At 36.2% G+C, this 21,385-nt stretch overlaps 1 protein-coding gene across 8 annotated transcripts in view; it reads right to left on the bottom strand.

Annotated features, from left to right (window-relative positions):
• SASH1 (SAM and SH3 domain containing 1) overlaps window positions 1–21,385 on the bottom strand; it is a 533,280-nt gene that overhangs the window by 292,128 nt on the left and 219,767 nt on the right. For 2 of the 8 annotated variants that reach the window (XM_086877620.1, XM_086877626.1), the window contains exon 2: window positions 3,576–3,625. The exons of the other annotated variants lie outside the window; for them this stretch is intronic. In XM_086877620.1, coding sequence (XP_086733746.1) covers window positions 3,576–3,625 — 50 coding nt within the window. The remainder of the gene's footprint in view (window positions 1–3,575; window positions 3,626–21,385) is intronic. 8 annotated transcript variants of the gene reach the window in all.

Raw genomic sequence — 21,385 nt, 5'->3', positions numbered from 1 at the left:
GCACATAGAATACTTCACAAGTCCAAAGTAACTGGCATGAGTACCAAATCCAACTTTTTTTTACTTGAACAGTTATTTTTAATAGCATATTTTGGAGTGTGACATTTTTTGCTTTTACAAGTTTTTGATAGTGTAATTTTTCATTTGGCCTCTCCTTTGAGCAGCTGCAAAAGGTATGGCAGTTTCTTTCTGTGTTTTAACGTCCTGCCTGAAGCCCTTGATGTAGCTACTACTCACAGGATAGCAAACAACATTTAAAGGTTTTTTAAAAAATTACCTCATTTCTGAAAACAAAGCTTGAACAAGAAGAATGTAACAGGTGGTCAAGTAAGGAAAAATTGGGACTAGAAGCATTTACATCCTAAAATGAACATTACCAAGGAAGCCTGCAAATCCATACTAATTAGAATTTTTGCTGTGTGCAACAGATTCAAGTCTAAATTCTCAGTTTCTACAACATTATTTTGTTTTATTAAAACTTCTGCACAGAAATGTGAAAGCAACCTGAGCAGAAAAAAATTTGAAAAATATTTGAGTATTTGCATTAATCCCAAATTCACTTTCTAATATTTTGTTTGACTGTTGAAATGCAATGCAAATTAAGAAAATCACTGCTTAAAAATAAAAAAAAAGCTTCATGTACAATGATGCCTAATATAAGTGAGGATCACTGTGGGTAAGCAGAATTAAAAAAACCAAACCCAAAACTATGATGAATTGTTAACTGCACCTTGTTCTGCCAACAAATTCAGGTGTCAAGAACCAGCACCCTCAAATCAAACACGGAGGAAAAGACAGAGATATCACTACACCATTAACACTTGAAATGGGATACAGATGTCAAGCTGTTGGATATCAAACTGTATAAGGTCACGAAAAACCACAATCACAGGTTTGCCCTGACACTGTGTCATTTCCTCTGACCAGCCTCCTTTGAGGTAGCTCTTCAAACAACATCTGGATTTGCATGCCTCTGTCCTTCTCACAAGGGTTCAAAGCACAAGCACAAAAAGCCTATGCAAGCAGAAAAACTGACCTTCACCTTTGCATTTCTCTATTTTCTGATCTTTTTTTGTCCTTTTTCTTCAATTGAAAATAAAACCATAACAGAGTTGGTGAACAGCATGGGGCACAGACTTCAATGTGGCATTTAAAGAAAAGTCTGCTGTCTTTATTATGTTTCAAGAAAAAATTATCTGTCTGCCAGGAATTCATTTTTAAGTTTCCTACACAAGAAGAAGACACAATTTAAAAGCTGGAAAAGAATATGTAACTAGTGTTGACACTGATATAACTGCATTTTCAAGCGCAATTTCCTTTACGCATAGGCCACTGGCAACTCTTCAGCAGATAGTTTGTATGTAATGTTACACTCACATATGGTTTCCTTCCCCCTGCCCAACCAATGCAGCAAGGCATTACAATTCCCATGAGGTTTTTAGTCAACACTGACGCCAAATTTTCTTTCCTTTGGACATTTTCTATTTCTTAGCATTGACGTTTTTCTACTCTACATCACCAAGAAATAAATTCTTATTTGTATTGATAAGGGGTGATTTGATTTGGTTTTAATTACTTTGAGTTTTTCTATGTGCTTTTGTGGACAACAAACTTAATCTTTTTTATTTTTTTTTTTAAAGAAAAGAAAACCTCACCAAATATTTTAGCAAATATTGAGTGAAAAAAGGAGTGGGGGAAAGGACACTGGAAGCAAGGAAGTACTGCTCCATTGTAAGTGCAATCTTTTTTGTAACAAGTAGATAACATTCTTTATCAGGTCACTGAATCCTATAAAAAATATTTGAAAACAACTTATGCTATTAATTTGTTATTAACTTCTATACTGCAGAAAGGTTTCTATCAGGTTAAAGTTCTTTTAAGCACTGAAAGAATTCTGATTAATTGAACACCCTTAAATAAACAGTACATATATTTATCTACATACATAATCACACATTGGTTGTGATTTTATCTGCTGTGCTAGCTTCTCTTTCACCCCAGTATTCATTCTGTAATAACCTAAATAGCCTATAGCCTTTAAAAAACACACCCAGTTTTGATCTATGTATTGAATAAAAGTTTCCCTACAGCAATCGAAAAACCCAAAACCAAACCCCAAAACAATCCAGAATAAAAAAAAAAAGAAAAAAAAAAAAAAGAAGAAAAAGTGCACCTGGGTGTCCTCCAGCTAATTCACAAATGCCTTGCATAAAACATGAATTTTACAAGTACAGACTTAACTATACAATGAGCTTTTCCCACATAAAACAGCCATGCCTGTGTAGATGGATTGTACCAAGCCTTTGTATAATAATTCTGAATGCGGACACATTACAGCTCCATCATTTAATTATAAATTAAAAAAAAAATAAGGTAAGTATCACCATTGTCATATTTTTGATAATAAATATATTTTGATAATAAAATGGACAAATAAATGGACTTCATTTGATTGAAAAGGTGATATACTGAAAACAAAAAAGCCATTTTATTGAGGAAGTATTCTGCACTAGTGCAACCTTCTTTATCTGCATCCAAAAATACCATCAATATAAGTAATGCTGTTGGCATAGGTTAAACATGATGGATATGCTTAAAATACTATTGCTGTAAGCAATGCATTATTTAATCCAACGTATAAACAAAACACACACAGGATAAAGATTTAAAACCACAAAACCTCCAAACTCCTCCAAAAGAAATGAAAACTCAAGCAGAATCATAAAGTTTAATTTCAAAGCCACAACTGAATAAATGATGCTACAACACACACTCACAGTCCTTTCAAGAAGAGGAGGACACCTATACCGCTATTCCCAGGGCAATGCTGGAAATGCAAAAGGAAGTCTGTCACTCCTGCAGTCCACTGCCTCTTCCATCATACACCTGCTTCAGCAAAAATAAAACCCCTGTGGAATTTGCAGGGCCTCAAAAGAAAATTTCCCCCTTATTGTCTAAAACCCAAGTTCCTAAGAAATAGTCCATCCTTTCCTTTCACCCAGCTATGATACATCAAGAACATTAAGTGCACAAAAGTAAATACAAATATTATTTTTTCTCTGAAACAAGTCACGGCTAGGTGTTCAAATTCTTTTTCACACACATATGTAATTTATAAAGTAATGTACAATTTAAAAACCATAGACCACAATAAACCCAAGCCAGTAACAATCCAAACTGTGCTGCTACAAAGCAGTGTGAAATAATGTTAAAGGAGGTGAGGAAAACAATACTTATTCTTATAGCTAAACACAAGAAATTTTGGAGGATAAGCTTCCAAAACAGAAACAAAATAAGCCACTTCAACTAATAAGCTTTTGCATTGTAAGACCAAACACAATAAGCTAACACAAATTCCATGAGGAAAAATGTGTCAGGATACCTGCAAGCTGTTCAACTGAGCAGGTCTGAAAAGGAAATGTCACCTGTGTTCAAAAACATCAATAATTTGTGCAGGAGAAACAGCATGTGGATATATACATGCAGCCTCCTAGAATCCACTGTCACATGTGAAGCCAACTTAAGGTGTTAATTTACACACAGCTGATCCCTATATTCTTATGATGAACACTTACCACAGGAATTAAATGTGGCCCCAAGTCATGAAGAGAAAGCTTCCACTTACCTAAAATGAAAAAAAAAAAGAAAATAAATAAGATTAAGATAATTAAAATTACATCAGTGTTACAGATCTGATATTTAGAAGAGAGAAATTAGTTTTCTGCACTTAGTTTTAACTTTTCCTTCTTTCCCCTCCCTCCCACCAAAAAAAACCCAAAAAAGACTTTTTTGCATTGGATGAGAAACTATAGTAGTCTGCATATACTATAACCAGCATATATATATTTTAATCAACACACATCTTCATCAATATGCCAGATAAATCCTATTTGGCAGGGATGCTCTGGGAAGTTCTCTAGCTGGGGGGCCAGAGCCACAGCTCACTCCCCCACTCCCTCGGAGGTGTGTGTCAGGATGGACCCTTCTGCCTTAGGAAGAAGGGTCCATCACCCCTTCTGAATGGGTAGATTGATTTCAGTGGCCTTACTCAAAAGCAAGATAAAACTAAATTCATGCATCGTTATAAACCCAGCAACTATAAAATTGGCACAGTATTTAATCCCTTCTGCTTAAATAGTTCTTAATAACTGGAGTGGTGTTAGATCAGAAGTCCTCCATAATTCATTAACTTTGTAAGCAAAAACTGTGATAATAAAAATTAATTCAGTGAAATATGAAATGAGGTAGTATCTGAAAGTTCCTGGGATATGAGATTTTAAAAAATAGAACATATTGTCTCCACTGTAAATGTGTAGACAGACATTCAAATCCTTTCTAAATACTAGCATGTGCTATCAAAGAAGGAACAGCTTAAGGGTACACCACTCTTCAACCTTTCAACATGAAATATTGAATGTATAAGGACATTTATAGAGAGGTTAGGAGGAGGGAAAAAGAAAAAGAACAAAGTCCCTCATTTACAATTGATACCACCTTTGAACTGCACTACTTCTTTTCTAAATTTGCCATGATAGGAAGTGTTTCAATAATTTAAAACATGATGTTGTACATTTAAATAAGAAATTTTGAAAGCCTGTAAAGGAGAAACAAAGTATTTCCTACAGTGTATAGTGTATATGATCTTATAATAAACTTTTAATTGTCAGAAGATTTAAAATGGTTTGCATGCAGTTGTACCCTTCCAATATATATTTAAAGTGCATCCTTTGGGATTTTTTTTTCCTTAACATAGCAGAAATGTTCCTGTTATTAGAGATGGCATCTAATTAACACAAGCTGTGTCATGCAGTGTAGAGCCCTTTTCACCTGTTACCCCGCTCCCCTCTCCCAAAGGAGAGAGGGGCAGATGTATCAGAGCCAGAAAAAAACACCATGGGGACAACACACCAAAAATCCCCCTTTGTCAACCCCTGTATAGCTCTTCATCAACTCTCATTATTTTCTAAAATTTGTATCCTTGGCAAGTAAACCAAGACCTTTTAAGAAATACATTTCCCTTCAGCCTTTTGCTTAATGTTTTTGTATTACTCATAGCTAAGACATTGCTTTTCTGCTTCCTTTCATCCAAAGAGACACTCTGCAGGAAAGGACTCAAATGCTAAGGCCCTGAACAAATGCTCAAATTGGACCAAAAAAAAATCACATTCATGATACATTTGACAAACTAGGAAGAGAATATAGAGCACAGGTCCAACACTGTTTCTATGGAACCTCTTATTTCTACACTATCTTACTGCTACAGAATAGCTGGAAACCCAGAGCAACAGTCAGCTTGTAGTAAAAGTATATAAGCATTAAGGGTTACTAAACTGTAAGCAGCAATCCTGGAAAGAGTTATCAAAATGTTTAAATTGAGTGGCTGTCAGAATGATTGGGTGGCATCTGATATTGCTAGGAATGATCTCACAATGCTGCCGCCGTTGTTCCTCCTGGGCAGGTCTGCACAGCGAGCTGTGCTTCCTCCCTCTGTATCACCCTGCTGCTACATCAAAGCATCTAACGTGCTGTTAGAAAAATCCCATATTTCACATTTAAAATCAACAAAAGCTAAAAAGAAAAGCCATCTACTTTATACACACGTTAGTTCTAGTAGTTCATTGCAAAGCTTATTAAGATTTTGTCCTGCCTCCAAAATATGACATTGTAAATGTCCTATTACTACAAATATTTAACATACAGACTGCACTTTATGACACCTTGTGTCACCATCCTATTCATGATTTTATTATTTTAGCAAACCCCACAAGCCAAACCCACAGTGCATAGGTAGTAAAGGTGCTGATGTAAGATTCACTAACAGGAACAGTCATAGCTGTATCCAGAAGAGAGGAGCTGTGCTGCAAGATAAGCCCTTGGCATGAATGGCTTTCTGCCAAGTTTCCAGGCTTCAGCCTCAGAGGAAGATAAAGACACCTTGAAATCCCTGATCAGAAAAACTTGTTTGCAAAAGTTAACCCAGCCTCAGAGTCACTTCAGCTTCAAGTCTACATGCTTTGCAAAACTGGGGTTGTAGAAAAAAACCACCTGATTATGCCATACAGCTATATTTTGGGGTTTTTTTTAGCTAAAAGTAAAGCTAAATCACAGAAAATGGTGGATATTTCACATATGAAAACAGTCTGTTACAGTTTAGAACCAAAATAGTTCTATGCTCCGGTTCATATGCAAGCTATGAACCAGAAAGTTCTGGTCTTAAGATTGTTTCTGTCCTGCTACCTGTAATAAAGCTAAACCTGTCAACATCTACATATATTTTAAGTAAAATCTGAAGTAACCTGAAGCCAGACTATTCCTCTTCTGCCCCATCAAGCCTGAGCACTCTAAGCACTGACACACAGGACACTGCCTTGCTGCTAAGTACTTCACATAAGGGAAACAACACAATGTTTTTCTTTCTAGCAAGCTCACTCAAGAATATCTATAAGCCCTTAATCTGTATTGCAACCAGCCATTTTTATTCTCCTTCATTAGACTCAGTTTAAAGGGATTTGTTTCTGCACCAACTGTGGTGAACTCACAAAAAACGCCTGTAAGATGAAGATAAGCTATGACCACAGTTGCTGCTCTATTAGTTTGCTTGCATGGTGGATGTTTTTGTGATTATAGTTACTCCACGATTTAACTGTGGGAGGCTAATGGAAATGTTACTTGCTATGGTAGCAAGCCAAATCAGTTGGGGGAAGGAAAAGAAATGTGTTTACACTTGAAGGTGTCACATAAAACAGTGGGAAGTTCCCACCCCTGACACCAGAACTGGCATGCTCATTCAAGGACTCATCTACACTATTACATGCTCCTTCACACATAGAAATCTATTAATTTACAATTAATTGCATTGATTTTATAGGAGATTTGTAAGTTCTGCAGTAATTTTATGGACTACTGAAGACATAAACTGTGCTTCTTCTGAAGATAAGAATTCTTGATAACAAGGTCTTGGCATGAGTTACTGAACACATCACTGAGAGTCTGGATTTTTTTGCTGTAAATTCTACATTAATCACAGCAGAACTGATAGGTAGATTCTATCTCTCCCACCAAGAATTTTTTCACTGATTCCTGACAGTAATCCACCAGCAGGAAATGTAATCATCCAGATAATGTCAGCTCAGCCTCTGAGGTCTTGTTAAGTTAGAAAGATTTAAAATAATGTAGTTATTGCATATATCATCTCACTGGTAAGGGCACTGTGCTCTCAAAAAAATACCCTAAATCAAGTGGAAGTCAAAAAAGAAAACCTGCAAAGAAATGTATAAAATACAATTTCATCATGTTTTGAGAGCTATATTGACTGTGGCACTGAAAAAATTGTCAGAGGCCCAGTGATTGAGAATGAACTTCTCAAACATACAGCATATAAGCCATGAGAACATGTTTTCAAGACCCATGCTTGTCACTTATTATTTGAAAAAAGAAAAAATTTGTGGAGTTTTGTAAAGGGGCAGGACATGTCTATATTATTTTAATAAAGTATGAGCTGTTTGATAAAACAGGCTTGAGGATATTAGTTTTGGCATGTTTTTTCAATTCATCCATACAAATATGAAAAAATTACTTCCAATAAAAAACAACTGTATAATTTTTTTTCTTCGCTCAGCACTTTGCACAGTGATAGTGTGAACAGAATTAATGTCAGTGTTGGGTGAATCCCGTTCAGTATAAAGGATGTCACTACATAAAACCCTTAATTCCTGATTCTGTAGCATAGAACCATGCTACAGAAATGCAGTACCAGTCAGTGCTAATCATAAAATCCCTGCCAAACTTGTCCTTCTTTGAGGAATCTTTTGTTCCTATGTATATCTTCTTTATAATCAAATTTTTCAGCATATGACGTCCTGGCACCTAAATGACCCATTAATGCATACAAATATAAACCCAAAAATAAATACCAAGCACCAGACAGATAAAACATGCTTATGTAGATATATCCCATGAAAGTAAAAGTATGGCTTGTGCAATGTTGGTGCCGAAAGATTTATCTCTGTGCAGCACCTGCTCAGTGGACACTCAAGAGTTTATCTTTGTGAAATTCTGTGTTGGCCCAAATTATATTTGTGGAACTCCAGCAAAATCCCAGCAGAGTTGTCAAGTTGGTTGTGGTTAATTATGCACTGCTCAATCAGAGAAGAATCTGAGTGGTGTAGAAACTCTGATGCACTCTGAACCCATCTAAGAGGATACACACACACACGGCCAAGTTGTACAGTTAGAGGCACTGAAGTTATTTACATGCAGTCAGACAAGACCAAACAAGGCAGATGATCTACAGCCGATGGCATTAGTTCTCCATACAGCACTCAGCAAGATCCTGAGTACCAGACGAGGCAGTGGCATTTGGTGAGTAGCAAACATAGGGAATGGTATGCTATAATTCTCAGAGAAAAGGAGTTGTCTGTAAGCAGCCGGGGCAACTGCAGTGTAATGGCTGAGCCTTTGACTTTCCAATGTTCTTTTAAACAGACTTTGTAACCCCTTAGAGGCAGGGATGAACTTCTTGTTAAAATGTAGTAATTTATTAACTCACTGGGGCCTTAGAAACAATGCACAGTGAAAATAGTGAACAATCCAGTATCTCTTCCATTTATCTTAATATTCCTTAAAGTTAATTGTCACAAGAAGTCTTCCGTATATAACTGAGAACTGCTTGAAGATGAAAAAATAAAGGCCTCAGAGAGAGAAAATATCCCCCTGGATCATAACTATCACTTCAGTTTCAAATGCAGTCCCACCTGTCCTCATGTGCCTCCTTTTAGCATATCTTTACTGTAACCTTGTAAGCAAACTTCTGAAGTGAACATGACAGAATGGTGGAGAAAGAGATCTCTTGCTTTTGATAGACCATGTGAATGTGCAAGATAGGAATTTGTACAGTCCCAAGCTGATGTCACCAAGAGTGGGAAGAGAAGTCATAGAATATGTTACAGACAAGCAAAACCAACATCTAACTGGACATCAGATATCATTTCCATTTGATGAAGCAGCCACTTTTAACACATATGTTCTTTTGACATATACCAACAGCTGTAGATGAGCATACCTATAATAGGCAGTTTGTAAATGCCTTTCATTGAAAGCATTTTCAATTTTCTCTAATTTTTATTAGAGGCATTGCCTAAAAGATTTATCTGAACAGTGTGGGCACAGACACAGTTACCCAGAATTAACATTCCAAGTGCTATCAGGTAGTATGCAGTATACCAGCCTTGTAAACCCTCATACTATATTTTGTGTCTGAAAATTTGTGAAGTGTAACATTATTTGACTGTCTCATTTTTTAGCAGCACACAGCCCTGCTTTCCTCCATCATCGCCTGTGCCATGCTCCCACCTATCTCCATAACAAATGAGCCTCAGTGTTTACTCTGATCAAAATTCATAGCTACAGCTGACTGCTGCGGTTCTGCACTCATCTAGAGAAGCAAAACAAGCTGTGGGGCTGATTAGTGATCAGCTGGGCTACACACTGCTACTGAAAAAAAAGTTGCTACTGACAGTCACAGTTCATTTACGCTTCATTGTGATAGATGCACAGAAAGTGGTGAAGGGAAGGTCGGGAGCCACTTAGACATAGACCATTAAAATGGGCAGTGTGAGCCCCTCTAGGTAAGTCACAGTGAAACACAGTAGACAAGCAATATCACAAAACACTGGGTTTACTGTGTGGTAGAACATTAGCATATGTCAAGGCCATCACACTGAAGACAGAGTCACTCACCAGTCACTCCAGGCTCACTAGAGCAGGATAGACACAAACCCTGAGCCAAGCTGTTTGATCTGTACAGGGCAGCTAGAAGTGACTAAGAGCTGTAATCTAGCCAAGAGCCAAGGCAGATGTTTGCTTGGCAGGGGAGCCCAGAGAGATGTTCTCCACTGTTGCATTTTCTCCTGACCACTACTTAAAATTGTGGTCATCCTAAATAATTTCATCCATTGCTGTTAAAGGACACATCCCCTTTCTGTTCATGTGGTACAGGTCATAGAGTTTATTTAAATATCTGCACTGGTTTTCACTGGGGTAGAGTTAATTTTCTTCATAATGGCTCCTGTGGGGCAGTGTTTTGGATTTGTGCTGGGACAGTGTTGGTAAAGCAGGAATGTTTCTGCTATTGTTGAACAGCAAGGCCTTCTCTGCCTCTCAGCCCAGCCCACCAGTAGAGGCGGCTCAGGGTGTACAAAAATCTGGGAGAGAACACAGCCAGAAGAGCTGACCCCATCTGACTCAAGGCATATCCTGTACCATATGCTCAGTGTATAAAGCTGAGGGAAGAAGAAGGAAGGGGAGGATGTGTGGAGTGGTGGCGTTTGTCTTCCCAAGTTACCATTACATGTGATGGAGCCCTGCTTTCCTGGGGAGGGCAGAACACCTTCCTGCTCATGGGAAGTTGTGAATTATTTCCTTGTTTTGCTTTGCTTATATGAACAGCTTCTGCTTTAAAAATTAAACTGTCCTTATCTCAACCCATGAGTTTCCTTTCCATTCTCTCCCATCCTGCTGTGGGGAGTAAGGAAGTGGCTGAGATGACAGCTGGTGTTAAACCACAGCACTGTCCTGATTAAAAACTCAGTCAGGGTAGTCTTCTAGGGGAAAACAGAGCTACCCTGTGGTCATCCAGAAATGATGAAGGGTTTTGCAGAAACAGACAAGGAGGTGGATGAGAAGACTGCATCTCATAAATAGATTTCCAGCATATGTTGGGTTTGGAGAGAGGAAAAAAACATAGAGTTTTAGGAAGGAAGGAACACAAGTGATCCTTCCATTTGCTTAGTATTCCTTGCATATACATGAGCATGGAAAAGTCAAGAATGCAAGCAGTTACAAAATCAAGAAAGCTAAACTTCTAGAAGAAAACACATATTTAAGATTAGGAAAGAGCTGGATGGTAGTATTGGGTCAGTAGAGTATTGTTTTCAGAGCAAGGAGGTATTTAGAAGCATCACATCAGGCTGTGATGTGATCTGTGAAATGGCTGAGAGCCATGGCAGCAATGACCACACAGTGTGTTCAGCTCTGTATGAACCCAGACACAGGAGCACTGCCCAGAGGAAACAGACCAGTTAATGGAACCAATGCTTAATGTGCATCTAAGGAGGGCAGTATATTGACTTTCACTGTAAATATCACAAACATCAATTGAATGTTTTCTTGAGATTGGCCTCTAATAAAGATAATGAAAAATGAAGAAGAGCTGATTTTGACACCAAGTAAACTTAAGATTATCGAGTGCTGAGCATTGTGAAAAAAACCCCAAGGACCCCCAAACTCTACACAAATTCTAAGAAGCTATCACAAATGTATTTTTCCTACAGCTCAAGCCTGTCACCTCTGCTACTTTCCCAATATAAAACTACAGACCAGCTCATTAATTCCCCCAGCTCTACTCTCAGAACAATAAATGTAAAGCATACAAAAGAAATAATAAATTGCACCAATCCTTAGAGGTACTGCAGCTCCTTTATTTTGTCTAACTTCTTTGTAGTATTAATATGATCCAGAGACTCTTAGTTTGGGGAATGGCAAAGGGCAGATGTCCACAGAAGAAAAATGGCATAACTCTAAATCTTTATTGACAGGTAGCTTCACTAAAATAATCATCTTTAAATACGGAAAGCATTATAGATATTGAAACTTGCTATTTAATAAATGTGTGCACATACTTGTATATAAACAGATACAAAACCACAAAAACGTTGTTTCATTTCCTCATTTTGATTTTTAAAAATGATTTATCCTAAATTTCTACCAATTTTACCTACATGTTTGTTTTATTTAGGAAAGAGTAAGAGTTTTGAAAAATTGAGACCATAAAGTACAGAAGATGTCCTGCTCTTATATCACTGCACTATATTTCTGAATATCCACAGTTGAAATTGTTGTTTCTTTCACCAGCATTCTAGATTAAATAAATGGAACCACATGAGTCCTGTATGTCAAAATGCACTGAGCTGAGACAAACAGCTTTTCACTGAAGATTTTTGAAGTCATAAATTTGGAAAAAAGGAAAGGGATAGATACAGATTCATTGTATTCTTTACCCCATAAACTTCAATTTAGACAAAACATAACACATAAAACAAGATTACAATTTTATAACTCTATCATATACTATAAATTAAATCTTTGGAACTCCTTCTGCTTTTCCTTATTCTGTCAACTTATGCCTGTAGACTGCAATACCCAACAGTGGAGGTGTACAAATTCACTGTCAGTATGTAGCAATGAATTTTGCAAATACTATTTTCCTAAAGCAGATGTTTTGAGTTCACCCTATGGCGGTAATACTTCACAGTAAACCTCCCACTTAAACTATTCTTTTACAGCTGACAAAGGTTTTAAGCCACCAGCTAACATCTATGTACCTGAAGTATCACCAAGTATGTACCACCAAGTAGCTTGGTGGCAGGAGGGATAGAAGAAAGTGAACAAAGTAACCTGCATATGTACAAATTGCGAGGGCTACAGACAATAGAATAGGGCAACAAAAAAACTGGGGCTCATAAAATGCTGGATAAAAGAACAACAAAAAACCCCTAAACCCTTATTACACCTCCACCTCTCCCCATAATAGGGGCTCATGCATCTTGAAAGCTACTATTCAGAAGTATACTCAATGATCAGCAGTCTTTGGGGATTTCATGTTCATTCAGCATCATTTTGCAAAATTCTATACCAAAGGTTATATCAAGGAGTTATGATTTCAGGACTATGAACATACTGGGAAACAGAACTCTTTTGGTGGGTGTTTTGATGGGTGATACAGATTAAGGTATCAGTTTATATCAAAAGGTATAATTTCCCACATAAATAGGCTCATAAAAGCTGTTATTTGAATACATGAATATAAAAGGAATTTTGTAGGGCACATCAGCAACAAGAATTAAATCTCTAGAGGATGGCATCTACAGGAACATTTTCCAATTAGGACGCCCACTGTGATTCAAATATGAACTTCTCAACTTGCATTTAGAGTTTCCCTAATGTTACACCTTTAAGTAAAACCTGCCAAATAAATCAGCTCATTGCCAGAACAAAAAGACACATCTTCCTAAACTGTTCGTCTGAGAACTGACAGTCATAGTTTAATTATCATGGAGCCCTATAAATTATAACAATGTGAGAGCTGAAATTGCAAAAAAGCCTCCAAGATTTGAAATGACAAGCCAAGTCATATTAAAGTGTAAGTGGCAATATTCCTGAGGCATGATAGAAAAATTGATAAACACTGCTGACTCATATAGAAGAAGCCAGTATCTTCAACAAAACCCACTGAAGCAGCAAGTATAAGAATTTGTACTAGATGGTTAGACCCTATCTAGTCAAGGGCATATTGGCTGCTGAAGCAAAATAAAGCAACTGTAAAGCTGACTTCATGCTTTTCATCTAAATTCTTAGTCTGCCTTGCCCTGGTGGCAAGATTTGTTACTTTTGAGCAATTTGTTTTAATAATCTTCCAGAAACCATCTCAGCAACATTAACATGCCAGGGATTATAATGAAAAAAATAATAGCATGCTTTATATATCTGCTCATTAAAACACAACGTTTAGGTGCTGGGGAAGTATCCCTAGAGCACTCTAGAATGATGCAGCATTTTGGAACAGAGACAGCAGTAATAAACAATTCCATAGTAACAAAAAAAAAAATCCCTGAAGTAAATTATAAAGAGGGCACAAGTACTTCAAATAACAGGATTTGAATTCACATCTGCTTTCCAGTCAACAGCACTCGTAATTAGTTGTTGCTATGCTCATGTCCACATTTTCCTGTCTCATATAGTCCTCAGTGTTTTTTAAATCCTGATGTAACTAAGTTAAATGAATATACAAGGAGAGAAAATATGTAAAGGTGAAGAGTATACGACTTTCTCCAGCCCTACTGAGTACAGTTGAGTTTTTATCTATCTGTATTCCTTCAGAGAAAGTAAACTGGGTGAAATCTTCCTTTATTTTTATTTTTGTTTAGTTTTGTTTTGGTTTTGTTAAATATTTCATTATATATACTCACAATGTGTATAAAATGCGCAAAATTATTGCTGTACTGTTGTATTGTTTCATACTTACATAATGGGAATAGAAATGGAATGTATTTCAGGAAATCTCATGTCAGACCTTCCATGAGGGGAAAACAAAATACAGATAAAATCATTAAGATAATTCAGCTAAAGGGATCCTAGAATGGAGAGGGGGGAAATAGGGCACCACTTGACACCTGTATCATTTCTAAAGATTGATATTTATAATGAAAAGTCTCTTGTCCAAATCTGTAGCATGGCACTCAAGTCCACTGAAATGCATTGTTTTGGTCCACTGTTCTTAGATCTCTTTCAGAACCTCTAATTTAGAGCTTAAATGGTTTTGTTTCATTGACAATGAAATGCTATCCCCAACTATATGTCACTCAGGGCCTTATTTTTTTTCCCAGCATTTTCCCATTTATATCTTTTCCCCTCCTTTCTGAAACACTGTCACTTCTACAGGGTATTTTACAGAATACCTACTTTGAGTAGGTTAAAAAATTATAGAGGTTAACATTTAAATTGTAGAAAATGTTGTTTGCATGCAATTTCTAACACCCCTGTTGCAAATAAAGGCATTTCAACAATATTTCCCTTTCCTTATATGATTTGCAGCTACTTAAGGAGCAATTCATCATCTTCCTTGGTTTGATTCAATCATATGTGATATGTCTCCTGAGTTTTAGTAGCCAGTACATTGATATATTTGCATTCAAAAACCTGTGTTTCCAAGTTATCAAAGGTTGTAGTTACAACATCAGGTTTACAGCATGTAAGTAATGCATAAAACATTGTTTATAAAGTCAGGAATAAATGTTTTATGTTAGGAGTGATCACTCTTTGTTTTAAAAAAAAAAAAAAAAAAAAGAATACCAAATAAAAAGAGGAAAGGGGCAAAGATTAAAATTAATTTTCATTAACTTTTCAAAAGCAGACAGAATTTTATTGGTTTGTTTGCTTTTGTCAAACTTGTTCTTGAAGTAGAAGCATGGCAACTAAACAAGTACTAAGTTTATGGAACATTTTCAGGGTGCTCTGACCCATTAAATACAAATTATCTAGTTCTTTCAAATGTACCTTCAGTCAGCTGGTTCCTATCTACATGGATAACCAGCATAGAGAATCATCTTTTAATGATTTCCTAATGTATTCAGGGTCAAATCAATCATAACCTTTTCTCCAGTTCCTTAGTCCTCAGATCAGATATGTTCTTTCTCCTACGTTTTATCAATCATTAGAGTCAAGCCTAGGGGTATTATTTCCATTTGTGCAGCTTTATAGCCTCAGTGCATGTTTGGAGGATATGCAAAAATTCCTGTTGTGGTCCTCTCTCCTATTTTCTTTCCTATTGTTAAGGATGCCTCTTCCAGTGCTTTTAGTAAGCGTGCTGGCCTCAAATTCTGTGTTAATTGCTGTAGTTAAGTCTGGGATGCTGATACATTTCATGAGCACAGATGGGGAATAGACTGATAAGGAACTAAAAATGACTCCAACAACCTACAGGGCTGAATAGGATGACTAAATTCCAGTTAGAATTCCTTAGGGATGATAAAAAAATACTTCCTAACTTGAGTGCTTAAATTGGGACTTTTTAAAAAAACTGGCATAAAATCAGCTGTAACAGTTGCATTTTGATGTCTTTTACTGCTGAATCCAAGCTACTAAAGCACACATTCTAAAAAATGACTTTTTTTTCCTGACTGCACAATAAATACGTGAGATTGATGTGCATGGAAAAAAACCCCAGTTATTATTTTGACCCTGTTGCCTCTTTGCTGCTAATTATGATTAATTATTCTGAATGGTGATTCTCTTTGAGAAATAATGCACATACACAATGCAGCATGACACAGCCCTTTCACAGGATCAGTAGTTGTCATATAATAAGACTGCTGCAGCTTAAACTGTGCTTCCATAGCTCACATTGTTCAGGAGGAAACTACAAACTCAGGACTAGGAATGATGTAATTGTAATAATGCTGCTCCAAGATGTCACAAGCCAAAGATCTAAACAATTCCATGATGAAAGGAAAGAATAATTTTATTATCAGTTCAAAAGTGTTTTCTTTCCCAAATGGATTTTTAATGTAACCCTCTATCTTTCCTCACATTTTTATTCTTTTCTGCTGATTCTAAGGACATAAAGGGGTTTCAAAGAAGTTAGAAGTATTTCCACATCACTTCAAAACAGGGATATCCCTGGAAAGGTGTTTTTAACCAGGGCTTTTACAGGTGTTTTAGTGCAATACTTGCAGCAAATTACCAGTATCTTACTATGGAAGGTGATTTAATGAACATTACTTCAGGACATTTTTGTATACATCTGCATAGAGTTTCTTTGAACACAGTGAACTGAATTAAATCTTGTAGGATGCATCCCTTGATAGTCCTGATCAAAGACTGAGTCAGACCATCAAAAACTACTAGATGTGCTAGTTTCCATGCTATGCCTTCTCCAGTTTTACCCTGCATATATTCAGTATTCAGCAGCCAAAAGAGAGGCTTTCAAAGTAAGAAGAGCTGTTTTCACAAAATAGGATGGAAGAACTAAAAAGAGCATATACAACTTACGCTGATGCTACTGACTTTAATTCCCCAAACTAGCTTACTATAGACTCGAGAGTATCCACAAAAGTAACAAGAAACTTCCTTATGCCAGCTTAAGGAACAAGAAATAATTACTTTGGTGGTCGTAAAAGTGAACTAATAATGCAGAAGACTACTAAATCCTATGAGATTAAGGGGGCTGATGTGTTGAATAAATTAATAACATTAACTTCCTTTCCCCTCTCCCCAAGTATGTTTAGAGAGGAATCTTGTCTTCAAAAATCATTGTGATGGGATTTTGCATAGGGAATAACAGAACTGTAGAATGGTTTGGGTTGGAAGGGTTCTTGAAGCTCATCTAATTCCAAACTGCCTGACATGTCCAGGAATACTTTCCACTAGGCCAGGTTGCTCAGAGTCCCATTCAACCTGTCCTTGAACACTTCCAAGGATAGGAATCCATCACTTCTTTGGGCAACCTGTTCCAGTGCCTCCACACACTCACAGTAAAGCATTTTTTCTGAATAGCTAATCTAAACCTACCCTCTTTCACTTTAAAATCATTCCCCCTTGTCCTATCACTACACGCCCTTGTGAAAAGTCACTCACCAGTTTTCTTGTACACCCCCTTAGGTATTTAGAAGGCCACTATAAAGAGCAGAAAATTCATGAAGAGGAAAATATTTCTTTAGCACTTCACAAAAATTTACTTAGGAAAAAGTGATGAGGCAAGAGTGCACAGCAAGGATATATCCAGATATTGCACTGAACGTAGTGTTCAACAGCACAAAATCACTGTATTGAGTAAAACCTAACAGCTGCTTTTGTGGCTACTTATTTTGCAGCAGAATTCTGCACTCAGATTTAAAAGCTTCTTAAAGTAAAGTAAATTTACAAAAATACCATTTATTGTGGCATCCCTTCTCTTTTCCAAGGGGGGAAGAGTTCTGTTCATGGGGTATTTGTATCTCTTTTAATCCGGATTTTAATGCTATCATCTGCCATTAAATCTTACATAAAGGTATAAAACAATTTTCAATGAGAAAATTTTCCAAGTTACAGAGTGAGCTGAAAAGTTGCAATTTCCCATCACTTTCAGAGTGCCTACAGTCACAGTATGGTCAAACTCTGAGGTAGCTGCATCTTTATGTAGCCTCTTCCCTCCACACTGAGTTTCAGGAGCTACCTTGCCAATCAGCAACATTCAGATGCATGTGACTCCAATATTCTGCCAGGCATTCACTACATCTTTAGGCATCCCACACAAATTAGAAATTTTTTTCCTGATTTCCAAGGCTGGATTTTTAAAGGGACATGGATATGCTAAGTATCAAAGGATGACCCTTAAAATATACAATCCTTCTGGACGTAAACTTCAATCACGTTAAGCTAACTTAAATTTCATCCAATATAATCAACATCCAGTTTTTAGAAGTTGTCTAAAATTCAGCAGTTTTTTCTGCAAATCACTTAAAAAAAGTTTCAGTTCTCATATACAACAAATTAACTTCAGTTACAGTATGGCAGTACTTCTAAATCTACCAACTATGAAATACATGGAATTGTAAAGGGTTTGGAGACACATTTCTAGCTAGCCTTGGTTTTGTTGATTATATCTCCACTTTTTTCACTCAAAAGTCTCCTGAACAACATGTAAAAAATGTAAATTTTTTAAAAATAAGTTAAGAATACCTTGCTTCTCTGCCTGAATCTCTTTTCTCTAAGTAAGAGCCATTGTTTTTACGTTACATTGATGTTGGTGTCACCTGCTTTGAAGGTACCAAGAGACTGCCTAAATTAGATGACAAATAAATATTTGCATTTCAAAACTGATACACATTTTTTCTAAGAGCAGATTTATACACTTCATACAGCATAAGCAAATTAATGCAGGTAAGTCATGTAGACTTTGGATCACCCTGAAAGAAGTATGATTCCCAATAGCTTAATCTGTGTAAGAGAACAGAGTTTTTGTTGGCATGCTAGAATTTCTTTGAAATAAAAGATTTCTTTGACATAAATATTGCACAAAAATCAGACAAAAATATTTCTTCCAGCAGCAGCTCCTTTCTGGCACATGTTTAGCACTGAAAATCTCAGTAACAAAATGCTGCATATATCCACAGCTCAGAAAAAGTGACAGAGATCAAAAGAACCCTAATTTTTATTTTTCTGATGGATTTACATTTTTGTTCATATCCTAACGTTTTCCATAAAAATTAATGCAGCTTTTGTAAAATAAGTCAGAAAGAGAGAGGGAAAGATATGAGGAGCAATTCAATCAGAATAGAAAAAAATAATCCTGCCTTAATTCATGCCATCACATTTTTATGCACCAGTTAATATGAGTAGATTTTGAAATACTGAAAAAATGTATTTATTTTACACAATTTGAGAGAAGAAACTGCATTGCATCCATTTTTATGGCATGAATATTCAGACAACCAATTTAGATAATTTAAGATTTGTCAATTCCCCAATTGTTAAAACTCATCTGACATAAAAGGTCTCCTTACATAACCTCAGTTCAAGTATTAGAAAATGCAATTCCCCAAAGCATTAGTCACTTCTAAAAATTTAGGTCAGAGAAGATTTCTACCCTTCAACATCAAAATGCTATTTCCCTGAAAACTCACAGGGATTATATTCCATTTCATTGAAGAGTTCTACTGAATACAAGAGAAAGCAAAGCGCAACCATCAAACTTTTGCCAAGGCTTTGTGCCTGCACATCAGAGAAAAAGCTCAAAGAATGAACTCTGGAAGGATGAGGCCTCTCAGGTGATGTGTGTGAAGTAAGGGAAAGTATTGTGCTGACTTTTGTCAAGTAGATTCCACAAGTACTTTTAAAAATTGCAGCGCATCTTCTCTCCACTTACCACCTTAGAAAAGCTACAGCAGATTTTACAGTGGTCTGAAGTATGGTTTCCAAGAAATTATTAGAAATGCATATGAATAAAAGGAAAAACACCCTTCCCAGCCTTTATCCATCATTTGATAGATTACACATATTACACTCCTTTACACATAAGCGACCCTTGTCTGTTAAACCTCCCTTCTAAATTAAGTGAAAGGGGGTGAAAAAGATAAATTTTAATTATTACTTTTAAAATATGTAAGTAACAGGTAAAAGTGAATAGAACTCAATGATAGGTGATATTACCGCCAGTTCTCCCTAGTAATGTACAACTGGCAAATCACATTATTAAAGAAAAAAACCCAAACTCACCACACAAAAAAAACCCAAACCAGAAGGCTGATACTCTCTTTTTGTCAGGCAAGCATCTATAACCAACAGCACAAATCAAAGGCTCTGAAGTAAGAACAAATCCACATTTTTCCTTTGTTTATGCCACTTCCAACTGTATAATGGATGTTCTAACAAAAAATTCTTAATTTTTTTCAGTTGAATTCTGTACTCTCATAATCTCATCTGTCATCTTGTAAAATACAGAAGCTTCATTTCAGCATTAGCTACAAACCAAACCTGAAACAAACCAACAAACAAAACCCCACCACTTTGAATTCTGTAGCCTTCAATTTTATTTCTACCTCTACAGTATATAAAGCATTCATTTGAACAGGTAAGGGGAAGTGTGGAAATGTCATGATTGCTCCCTTGAAAAAATCTGCTCCCTCACTAGCAGTTTTTTGCTTCCCTACTAAGAAATAAGACCCAGAAAAAAGGTTTTGAGTATCTAGGTTTTAGTGCAGATTTCAAAATCCTTTGTTAGGACTTCAGTTGAGACTTTTGCCACCAGACAGAAATTTCACTCTGTCTCTATGAATCTGTTTCTAGCTTGCAAAAGATCAGCAGAGACTAGATGAAGACTAGTCTGCCTAGTTATATAATTACTTAAGGGAAATTAAATTATAAAGAAAATTGAGAAAAAGGAAGTCTATGAAAAATGTGACTGAAAAGCCCAAATAATATTAATTTTAAAGCCCCTCTCTGGAGATGCACTTACATAATCAAAAAATGTGTAAATTAAAAAAACTGTGTCAGTAGATCAAAAAAGAGTTTTAAAAAGCATTTGCACACTAGAGATACTAGATAGAATACTTAACTATGACTTCAGTACTTCTGCTGCAATAACCATCCAAGAAAGATGTGCTTCCTCACATGGTTTTTCATGCACACAGAAATCAACTGTGGAGATTACAGCCTTTCCCTGTAAATCTTACAGGAGTCTGGAATGTAATATTAAGAATCTTTTCTTTTTAAGAACTACTGAGGGATCAAAATAAGGTCTGTAGATTAAGATGCCATCAGAAAATGAATGTGCAAATAAGTTATGTGTAAAATGGACACTACAATATACACACTATAAATATATATATGTCTGTGTGTGTATATATATATATATATATGTATAATAGAATTGTGAGTCTGTGAGAAACTCCTGATGAAGTTCACACAATTTGAAAATCAACATTTCTTTGTCTAGTACTAGCACCCCTGCATATTATTTCCTGAACCTGATTAATTTTCCTTCTACCCTTGTGCCACTTGAATTGAGGCATCTTATCAGTGGGTCACTAAATTCCAGGCTTGCTTTTAATTTCCACTTGTTCCAATCAGTTAACTGTGAGTAAAAAGAACAGCTTCTATTTACTGTGGAATTCTCATTTTCTGCCTCATTGAATTTTTATTTGCATAAAGTCAGAAATTCACCTAAATAACCAAATTATCCTACTCAGTCACAGAATCACACATCTGAATAAATTAAGAGCAAATTGAGGTATTTGTCTACTATTATTCTCCTTTGGTCTTTAATTTTTAAGGAAGAAAACAATTATCTTTT

The sequence above is a fragment of the Cyanistes caeruleus genome, chromosome 2 (assembly GCF_971803275.1).
Source record: "Cyanistes caeruleus chromosome 2, bCyaCae1.hap1.1, whole genome shotgun sequence".
Taxonomy (NCBI): domain Eukaryota; kingdom Metazoa; phylum Chordata; class Aves; order Passeriformes; family Paridae; genus Cyanistes; species Cyanistes caeruleus.
This window is presented reverse-complemented; position numbering and strand designations above follow the sequence as displayed.